The following is a 10,453-nucleotide window of genomic DNA, read 5'->3' as shown; positions in this document are numbered from 1 at the left end:
AGGGCTCACTCCCGCTTGGGGGTCGACGTCGCCACTGGACCCGGAAGTGGCTTTGGGTCACGAGGCATCGCGGAGGCGGTGGGTGAGTCATGCGCGCGCGCGGAGGGGAGCGCTGGAGGGGGGAGGGGAGTGAAGGGGGGCGGGGATGATGCAATGTTTGGCAACCGTGTCTGCGCGCGCACGCGCAGGGAGCTACGAGGGTGGTGGGAGGTGCGGGGAGGGTGGGGGCGAGGCGAGAGGGCGGGGCAGGGCGCCTACTGGTGGCACCCAACGGCCCCAACGGCTGTTAACTGTGGCCGCCCCTAGACTGCTTTTTGAGGTCTCGCTGGAGCTTGCCTTCCTCATTCAGTTCTCTTCCTCCCACCTGGCACTGGCCCCCGTTTCACCTCCTTCATAAGGGGCAACCATTTTCCTTGCCCCCCGGGACTCCCCAGGGAATGGACACAAGCTCCTTTAAGGCTGTTTAAAAGTTTGCTTCTGCCAGGATTGTCTATCTTTTTTTAAAAAAATATATATATATGTATGTATTTTAGTTCCTTTAGGCCCCGTAATGGGTCGAGGTAATTGAAACCCCTCGGTGTTGTCGTTTTTAGCGCTTTTCAAAGAGCACTCAGTTTTTATCCTTGTGCAAAGTTGTAATGAAGCGGCCGGAATACAGGTCCTTTGACCGCTGGATGAGAGTCTGTTTATCCACTTATCTCTCCGCCCCCAGCACACACTCTCCCCACACACCCTCTGCTTCCCTTCACGAAAGGCCAGGATCGCCCTTTTCACTGCACCAGGCGGCGGGTCCTGGGCCTCCCTGCTGCGAGGGTGCACAGGCCTCCTGCGTCCTGGGTGCTCGGGTTACAGGCCAGCCAGGAGACTGTGGGCACGGCTCGCCTGGACTGCGTTGTCAGGAGCCCAGGTTCTACGCTCAGCTGCCCCCCTACCAGCCATCCATACACACGGGCCTGGGGATCCTAGACCAGCTACTTAAATCTTTTTTTTTTTTTTTTTGCGCTACGCTGTGTTTATAAATTAAAACCTAACTAGCTGTAATGGTAAGATGGATTTGGAGGCAGCCCGTAGGAAACTGAAAACCACCGTGCAAAATGCAAAGTTTCTCTTTTTTTGTTGTGCCATTCAATAGAAAACAGAAGCCACGTGCTATGGTCTCGTATCCTGTCATACCCTCCTAGGGGCAACCGGAGTTTGTCTCAAGTAGTAACTGTCACGAGGGAGGTTGTGGCTGGAAGGCAGATATAGATGGTAGTGTGACAGTGACAGGTCCTCAGCCAGGCCTGCTCCGTCGCTGCAAGACCTCCCCAACCCTTCCTCAGATTGGTGGCTGGACCAGATGGTCTCTCGTGGCCGAAAGACAGGACCAGGTTGTCAGTGACAGGCAGAGGTCATATGACTTGACAGACCGAGGTCGTGTTGTGACATGTTGACCTGGGGAGGCGGGTCAAGTCTCGGCGCACTACCCGAGAAGCCTCTGGGGCGGGGCAGGGCAGGGCAAGTCGCGACTTTCATCTTTGGGGGCTGGCCCCTCCCGGACCTGGCATTCCTGGCTCCCCCAACAGATTGTGGTTTAGGAAGGGGGCCCCTCCCCGGGGAGGGCTGGGATTGGCCACCCGTGGCCTGGGAAGAGGCTCAGATCCTTCCGCGGAGGGCGGGGGGGCCGTGTGGGGTGTTTGTTCTCTAGGGGATTAATGGGGGGTTGTGGGGGAGGGGTAGGCGCGCTCCCGCATGCGCACTGCGGCCCCTCCTGTTGGCTCGTCGTTGTCCGCTGGGCGGGGGCTCGGCCCCGCCCCTCTCCCGTACGGGCAGCGGTGGCGGCGGCGGCGGCGGCAGCGGCGGCGACGGCAGCGGCGGCGGCAGCGGCGGCAGCAGCCTGCGCGGTGCCTTCTGGGAACGGAATCCCCAGGGCTGCCCCTGGCCCCCATGGCGCATGCGCGGGAGGCCGCTCGGTGATCCGCGGCGGCGGCGGCGGCGCTTCCTGCTAAGACCGGCCGGGGCCGTACCGGAGGCTCGGGCTTCACCGACCCTCCTCCCACTCCCTCCCACTCACCCTCTGGGCCGCGACTGCGCAGGGCGGGGCCGGCCGAACCATGGGCCGCGGTGAGTGCGGGGCCCGGCCCCCCCCAGCCGCCCCTCCCCCTCCCTCCCTCCAGCCTCTCCCCTGTGCCCCTCGCGTCCTCTGCCCCTCTCCCTGGCCCCAGCTCCATCCCCCCCTCACCTGCCCCCTCTGCTGCTTCCTCTCATTGCTTGACTTTTGCCTTCTTCACCTCCCTTGTGCTTCGCCCACCCTCCGCCCGCCCTCTCCCCAAGTTCCTTCCTACTTCGTGCGCCTTCCCCTCCTCCCCAGACTGAGGGAAGCAGGCTGGGTGACAGGGCGCCTTGTTGTGAGAGGGAAAGTTTGGAGGCTGCCAGCGTGGGGTGGGAGCGATGGCGAGGTTGGGGGAGATCCTTGCAGGCGCGAGGGGCGTCCGCAGACCAGAGGAGGGTTTCTCTGGGAGCCGGCTCGAAGTCAGTGGCGGAGGAGCTGCTGAATCTCCTTGCCTTCGTTGGTGGGGGAAATCAGGAGCTGCTTAGAAGCCCAGGAGGAGACAGAGCTGCTTCCAGCCTTTTAGGAATTCCCAGATGAGCTCGATCAGTGATTGTCTAATGGAACAGGCATGGGGGGAGTTGTGTTGGTACCACCCCAGCGGGCAGTTGGGCAATTGCCTAGTGACCTGCGGGGCAATCTACTTTTTATATGGTCTTCCTGGGGTAGAGGGGATCGGGGGTAAGGAAACAGCAGGGTCCAGGTTCTCTGGGAAACTTCCTAGTGGCCTGGCATTATGGGAACTTGTCCACAGTCCTGGCTGAAGTCGTCTGTTCCTGATAGGACAAAGGGGCCTTGACCTTTGTATGTCTGGGGGTCAACATATGATTCTTCGTGCTTGGGAGTCTGATCCCTAGGATCTGGACATGGACAAGATAGTTGTGCGCTCAGCTATCAGATCCCTATGATCTCTAGGCATTTATTTGTACTGTTAAAGATCGTCCCCCAGAGTGTCCTGGGCTGCTGCACTGTCCTCAGTTGAGTGGATTCCTGACAGTCCCTTCTTTCCCCTGTGTTGCAGGTGTGGGTTAAGCCGGAGGCACCGGCTTTAGACTGGACCCCACAATGTTTGCAGAGATGTTCAGGTAGCCACGGTGGGATGGCAGAGTCGCCCCTCATTCTGTCTGCCAGCTCTCTGAGGGCTTTCCCCTTGCCCATGAACCTTTTGGGTCTTCCTGAAGTACGCCCTCAGATACCCAGCCCAGCCTCATCTTCCTAATACCCACATGGGTGTCTGCCTTATCAGGCACGTGGGAGCTGATTACACACAATGAATGGGGGCAATGAGAGCAGTGGAGCAGACAGAGCTGGGGGCCCTGTGGCCACATCTGTCCCCATCGGCTGGCAGCGCTGTGTTCGAGAGGGTGCCGTGCTCTATATCAGGTATGGGTCCTGAAAGTTTTCCAAGGCCCCCAGCCCTTTGGTTGCCCAAGTTTTCTCTCCCATCCCTCTGACCCAGAACCAGATCTCTGGGACTCTGTGGCTCTCCTCCACTCCCCTTTCCCTCTTTCGCCTTTTTACAGTCCATATCGTTGGCATTTTTATCTTTTTCTTCTGTTGGTTTCTTCCCACATCCCTTACTCTCTGCTTTCCCTAGGGAGGTCTCCGACTAAGAAACTGTCCACTATGAGTGTCTTTTGCTTGTCAGCTAACCCCATGCTCTCCCATCCCATTCTCTCCCAGCCCAAGTGGCACAGAGCTGTCTTCCCTGGAGCAAACCCGGAGCTACCTCCTCAGTGATGGGACCTGCAAGTGTGGTCTGGAGTGTCCACTCAATATCCCCAAGGTCAGAGTGATGAGGGGTGCGAGAGGTTCCGGGCATAAACTCAGAGACCTAATGCAGATAGATCACTGACCTACCTAGGTAGGCCTTCTTGCAGATTCCACCTCTTCAGGGTCCCTGTCCATGCTCTCTACCATAGGTTTTCAACTTTGACCCTTTGGCCCCGGTGACCCCGGGTGGGGCTGGGGTGGGGCCAGCATCAGAGGAGGACATGACCAAGCTGTGCAACCACCGGCGGAAAGCCGTTGCCATGGCAACTCTATATCGCAGCATGGAGACCACCTGCTCACATTCTTCTCCTGGTGAGTCTTTTCCACTTTACAGAAGACTGAGGCAAACCTGGGGGTTTGGGAAAGGGACGGGGGAGGAGATATGTTAGAGGGAACAAGAAGAAGGGTGGAAATGGGGGTGCTTCTTGATGAGAGGAAGGCATGGGGGGGAGGTGCAAATTGATGGGATTGAGAAGACAAGTTTGGAAAGGGTGCCACAGGCTGACCCTTCATTTCTCATTTATTGCAGGAGAGGGAGCAAGCCCCCAAATGTTCCACACTGTTTCCCCAGGGCCCTCCTCTGTCTGCCCTCCTTGTCGAGTCCCTCCTCCTACAACCCCACTTAATGGGGGTCCTGGCTCCCTTCCCCTAGAGCCACCCTCAGCTCCACAGGCTTTCCTCCCTCTAGCAGGCCCTGGGGGGCTTTTCCCACCACCAAGGCTTCCAGACCCTGTCCCCTCTGGAGGCAGCAGCAGCAGCCCCTGTTTTCTCCCAAAGGGCAATGCCCCCTCTCCAGCTCCACCTCCTCCACCTGCTATCAGCCTCAATGCCCCTTCTTACAACTGGGGAACTGCCCTCCGATCCAGCCTGGTGGCCCCTGAGCTGGGCTCTCCTCCAGCTCCCCACCTGTCCTCCTCACCACCTTCAGACCCTCCTCTCTTCCACTGTAGTGATGCCTTAACACCCCCTCCCCTGCCTCCAAGCAATAATCTCCCTGGTCCCCCTGGTCTCCCTGGTCCTGCCACTCAGCCACCAGTGTCTTCAGCCACTATGCACCTGCCCTTGGTCCTGGGACCCCTGGGAGGAGCCCCGACTGTGGAAGGGCCTGGGGCACCCCCCTTCCTTGCTAGCAGCCTACTTTCTGCAGCGGCCAAGGCACAGCACCCGCCACTCCCATCTCCCAGCACTTTACAGGGCCGGAGGCCCCGTGCCCAGGTGCCCTCAGCTTCCCACTCATCACCCCGGCCCCCTCAGCGGCGTCCCCGCCGACCTCCAACTGTATTGCGACTGCTAGAAGGGGGAAGTCCTCAAGTCCCTAGAAGGAGTCGTCCTCGGGCCCCTGCTCCTGCCCCTCAACCCTTCCCTCTCCCTGAGCCATCCCAGCCAATCCTCCCCTCTGTGCTGTCTCTTCTGGGACTCCCCAGCCCTGGCCCTTCCCACTCTGATGGAAGCTTTAACCTTATGGGGTCAGATGCACACCTTCCTCCTCCCCCAACCCTCTCCTCAGGGAGCCCTCCCCAGCCCAGGCACCCCATTCAGCCCTCCTTGCCTGGGACCACCAGTGGCAGCCTCAGCAGTGTGCCAGGTATGTAAGTAAGTGTGGTGCTCTCGGTTGGAAAGAGGTAGCTGAGGCATTTGGGGAGAGTTTAGATGGCTCTTGGGGGACTCTGGGTTGGGGCAGGGAGATTGAGTTCTTTGGGTGTTGGGAGAAAGGGTCTCCCTTGAGCTGAATCTCTCTTTTCCTTTGCAGGTGCCCCTGCCCCACCAGCTGCCTCCAAAGCCCCACTAGTTCCCAGCCCTGTGCTTCAAAGTCCATCTGAAGGGCTAGGGATGGGGTCGGGCCCAGCCTGCCCGCTACCTCCCCTGGCCGGGGGAGAGGCTTTCCCTTTCCCCAGTCCTGAGCAGGGCCTGGCGCTGAGCGGAGCTGGCTTTCCAGGGATGCTAGGGGCCTTGCCTCTCCCTCTCGGTCTGGGGCAGCCTCCACCTTCTCCACTACTCAGCCACAGTTTATTTGGCATGCTGGCTGCGGGAGGGGGACAACCTCCCCCAGAGCCCCTGCTACCCCCACCAGGGGGACCTGGCCCTCCCATGGCCCCAGGCGAGCCCGAAGGGCCTTCGCTTTTGGTGGCATCCCTGCTTCCACCACCCCCCTCAGACCTTCTTCCACCTCCTTCTGTTCCTCCCAACAACCTTCTTGCCTCTTTCCTGCCCTTGTTGGCCCTGGGCCCCACTGCTGGGGATGGGGAAGGATCTACAGAGGGAGCTGGGGGTCCAAGTGGGGAGACATTTTCAGGTTTAGGAGACCTACCCCCCCTCCTCTTCCCCCCACTTTCGGCCCCCCCTACCCTCATAGCTTTAAATTCTGCGCTGCTGGCTGCCAGCCTGGATCCCCCCTCGGGGACGTCCCCCCAGGTGAGGATAGGGGGTAAATGGGTGGGCTAGAATAAAGAGAGGGTGGGGGTGATAGCATAGTGGTTACGCAAACAGACTCATGCCTGAGGCTTTGAATCCCTAGGTTCAGTCCCCTACAGCACCGTAAGCCAGAGCTGAGCAGTGTTCTGGTGAAAAACAGGCAAAAATAAAACAAGTTAGAATCAGACGGGAGCTGGGATTCAAAGACTTTCCCTTTCTTGCCTGAGCACTTCCTCTCCGGCAACTTCAGGGAGGGCTCATTCTTGACTTAGGGGTATGATGGCTTTAAGAATTGAGTATATTTAATAAGCATGGTCCACTTCACAGAAGGCTTCAGTGAGACTCTGCATGTGAAACTAGTAGAAATTTTGTCAAGTCCTTTTTGTACATGTATTACAATTGTTTCTTCTCCTCAGTCCTGTGTCCTGAATGCCCCCCAACCTGGACCACCTACCTCCAGTGTCACCACGGCAACTACTGACCCGGGAGCCTCCTCTCTGGGCAAGGCTCCCTCCAACTCAGGGAGACCCCCCCAACTCCTTAACCCTCTGTTGAGTGCCAGCCTGCTGGGTGAGTATGAGGTCAAACTGACATAAAAGAGAAGAAAGGAAGTAATAAAACTTAGGAATAGAGTTCTGCCTATAAAGCAGAGATCTTATATATAACCCTTTTACTGGAATAAAGAGTTTTTAAACTGGATTATGTAAGTATTTCAATGCATCTACTTTTATTTTGTAGAGTTTATTAAACTACCTTTAAAAAGCTGGGGCTGGGGCCGGGTGGTGGCGCACCTGGTTGAGCGCAAGTATCACAATGCACAAGGACCCAGGTTTGAGCTCCCGGTCCCCACCTGCAGGGGGAAAGCTTCATGAGTGGTGAAGCAGGGCTGCAGGTGTTTCTCTCCCTCTCTATCACCCCTTTCTCTCTTGACTTCTGGCTGTCTCTATCCAATAAATAAAGATAATAAAAAATAAAAAGCTGGGGCTGGGAGTCAGGAGGTAGTGTAACAGTTTAAGCACAGGTGGCGCAAAGCGCAAGAGCAGTGTAAGGATCCTGGTTCAAGCCCCCGGCTCCCCACCTCCAGGGGAGTCACTTCACAAGCGGTGAAACAAGTCTGCAGGTGTCTTTCTCTCCCCCCTCTGTCTTCCCCTCCTCTCTCCAATTCTCTCTGTCCTATCCAACAACGACATCAATAACAACGACAATAATAACTACAAATATAAAACAACAAGGGCAACAAAAGGGAATATTTTTTTTAAAAAAAGCTGGGGCTGTGGCACACGTGGTGGAGTACACACACACACACACACACACACACACACACACACACACACACACACACACACACACACATTACCATGCACAAGGATCTGGGTTCAAGCCCCAGGGTCCGCACCTACAGGGGGAAGTTTCATGAGTAGTAAAGCAGTGCCGTAGTTGTCTCTCTCTCTCTCTCTCACTCACTCACTCACTCACTCACTCTACCTCCTTCAGTTTCTGTCTGAAAAATGGTTGCCTGGAGTAGTGGATTTGTTGTGCAGGTTCCAGCACTCAGTGGCAAAGGAAAAAGACTCCAGTCTGGGTGAATTAGGGAAGGAAGCCTTTGATTCTTAGCTACAGTCTGAAGAAAACAATAGTGCACTTGGTTTCTCTAGCACACCACTGACTGTAATTCCTCAACAGGTGACCTGTCTTCGCTGACCAGCAGTCCTGGAACCCTCCCCAGTCTGTTGCAGCCTCCTGGCCCCCTTCTCTCTGGCCAGTTGGGGCTGCAGCTCCTCCCTGGGGGGGGAGCTCCTCCACCCCTCTCAGAGGCTTCTAGTCCCCTTGCCTGCCTGCTTCAGAGTCTCCAGGTGAGGGTGTGTGGGTGTTTGTCAGGGACTTTGTTTTTTCTCAAACTGGGAAATAATAGGCATTCTGAGTTAAATACCGGAACTGTTTGAGTAACTGGAATTTTTGCTTTGTTTTTTGCCTGCAGATCCCTCCAGATCAGCCAGAAGCACCCTGTCTGCCCCCTGAGAACCCCACCTCAGCTCTCGAACCGGAGCCTGCCCGGCCTCCCCTCAGTGCCTTAGCCCCACCCCACGGTTCTCCTGAACCCCCAGTCCCTGAGCTGCTCACTGGGAGGGGGTCAGGGAAACGGGGTCGGAGGGGAGGAGGGGGACTTAGGGGCATTAATGGTGAGGCCAGGCCAGGCCGGGGCCGAAAGCCTGGCAGCCGGCGGGAGCCTGGCCGACTGGCTCTCAAGTGGGGGGCACGTGGTGGCTTCAATGGACAAATGGAACGGTCACCAAGAAGGACTCACCACTGGCAACACAATGGGGAGCTATTGGAAGGGGGTGCTGAGCCCAAGGATCCATCCCCTCCCGGGCCCCATTCTGAGGACCTTAAGGTGAATATAGAGCTGAAGGGCTATTAGTGCTGAGGGTTCCTTTTCTGAACTTCTGTACATATAGTTTGTCTTTTCTCAGGTGCCCCCGGGGGTAGTTAGAAAGTCTCGTCGTGGCCGGAGAAGAAAATACAAGTGAGTATTGGCCCCACGAGCTTGGCCTTTTCTCCACTTAGGTTGATAGAAATGTCTGAAAAGTGGCTTGACTTTCAAAAAAGGCAAGTACAGGGTGGAGGTAGATAGCATAATGATCAAGCGAAGGGACTTTCACACCTGAGGCTCCAAAGTCCCAGGTTCAATCCCCAGCACCACCATAAGCCAGAACTGAGCAATGCCCTAGAAAGGAAGGAAGGAAGGAAGGGAGGGAGAGAGAGAGAGAGAGAAAGGAAAGGAGACACATAACATTAATTTGAATATGACTAAGGATGGTATGTCCAAATGTAGACAGATCACGGGAACTGTGAAATGCAGCAGGTGCTTGGGGCAGTGCTTCTGATCACCTGTGTCCTCATTACAGCCCTACCCGGAACAGCAATAGCTCCCGCCAGGACATCACCTTGGATCCCAGCCCCACAACCCGAGTAAGTGTGTGTGTGTGTGTGTGTGTGTGTGTGTGTGTTGTAGGGGAGGCCGTGGGCATGTCTAAGGGACAAGGGAGGAGGAAAAGGGGAGCTTAAGAGAGTGGGGAAGAAATGAAAGATGTGATGATATCAAACTGTTTAATCACCTTTTCAACTTCCCCTCTGAAGGCGGCTGTCACTCTGCCTCCCCGGGCCCGCCCTGGCCGTCCTGCCAAAAACAAGAGGAGGAAACTGGCCCCATAGCAGCCATACCTGGAGCTGGATCTGACCCTGACTGGGGAGAGCTGAGTGCTGAGCCTTGGGAGCCCCTGCCAGCCACCTGCACCTGTGGACAGTGGGTGGGGGCACTACTCCCCACTCAGAGCACAAATGCAACCCCTTCCCTACAATCCCATCCTGAGCCATTGCAGGGGGTAGGGAAGCTCACCCCCTCCTCCCCAAAGCCATGTCACTGAAAAGGCCTGGGGGGGTGGTATATGGCCCTCTCCCCACCAGGCTAAGGGGAACACCCCCTCCCCCAGGTCTTTTATTTGTTTAAGTTATTTTTGCACAAATGACTTTTATATTTAATTGGACTTCATTGCCTCCCTTCTTGAAGCCAGCAGGCTCAGTTTACAAACCTGTGAGCTACTGTTGGCTGCTGCCCTCCTTCCCAGTGAAAGGTACAAAGCAATAAGCATCATGCATCTTCCCCTCACCCCTCAACACCCTTCTGCCTCTGGCTCAGGTTGCTCAAAGCACAGATCCCTTCATACCCCATCCCCAGGTTTGAAACACATAGCCTCATTTCAAGGTGTAGCCAGCTTCCTTCTACTTTCCTCTGGGATATAAAAAGGGGGCAAGGGGGCAAAGAGAACCCTCTGGGCCTCTCCTCCCATACACACTACACTGCCCCTTCTCCCCCCCCCCCCCCAATCAAAACGCTCAGAGACGTTGTGATGATGCGACTGAGGATTATGCAACGTGGTCCAACCGGAGCGGCCAGCATGACCAGCTGTCCAGGGGCTGCCTCCTGCCTTTTCTTTTGTAAAGACAAGACCCTTGGGAGTTTTAATTCTGTTTTGTACTTGCCCTGTGGGGCTTCCACTGCTTTTCTATGGGAGACACTCTTAATTTAACAGATGAGAATATTTTGAAACTCTGGCTCTGACTCTGTACTCATTTTTTTTTCTTAGTTCTTTGGTAAGAACAGGTTATAACCGAAATCCT

At 56.2% G+C, this 10,453-nt stretch overlaps 1 protein-coding gene across 6 annotated transcripts; it reads left to right on the top strand.

Annotated features, from left to right (window-relative positions):
- Window positions 1-4: 4 nt before the first annotated feature.
- On the top strand, window positions 5-10,387 carry MBD6 (methyl-CpG binding domain protein 6). 6 transcript variants are annotated; one of them, XR_009550803.1, is made up of 15 exons: window positions 1,129-2,103; window positions 3,111-3,174; window positions 3,336-3,472; window positions 3,773-3,875; window positions 4,012-4,174; window positions 4,392-5,447; window positions 5,613-6,274; window positions 6,691-6,844; window positions 7,958-8,127; window positions 8,253-8,666; window positions 8,746-8,798; window positions 9,181-9,244; window positions 9,413-9,582; window positions 9,843-9,906; window positions 10,173-10,387. XR_009550803.1 is itself a non-coding variant. In XM_016193356.2 (13 exons), exons 3-13 carry the CDS (start codon window positions 3,360-3,362, stop codon window positions 9,485-9,487), a joined length of 3,027 nt encoding a protein of 1,008 aa, XP_016048842.1. In that variant the 5' UTR covers window positions 5-82; window positions 3,111-3,174; window positions 3,336-3,359; the 3' UTR covers window positions 9,488-10,387. The 6 variants fall into 6 exon arrangements, 3 of the variants coding, with proteins under 3 accessions (XP_016048842.1, XP_007535011.1, XP_060051026.1); XR_009550802.1 differs by having other exon boundaries at window positions 9,843-10,387; XR_009550801.1 differs by having other exon boundaries at window positions 9,413-9,906.
- The last annotated feature ends 66 nt before the right edge of the window (window positions 10,388-10,453 follow it).

Source organism: Erinaceus europaeus, chromosome 7 (assembly GCF_950295315.1).
Source record: "Erinaceus europaeus chromosome 7, mEriEur2.1, whole genome shotgun sequence".
Lineage (NCBI taxonomy): Eukaryota > Metazoa > Chordata > Mammalia > Eulipotyphla > Erinaceidae > Erinaceus > Erinaceus europaeus.
Note: the sequence above shows the minus strand (reverse complement) of the source record. Positions and strands in the feature narration are given on the sequence as shown.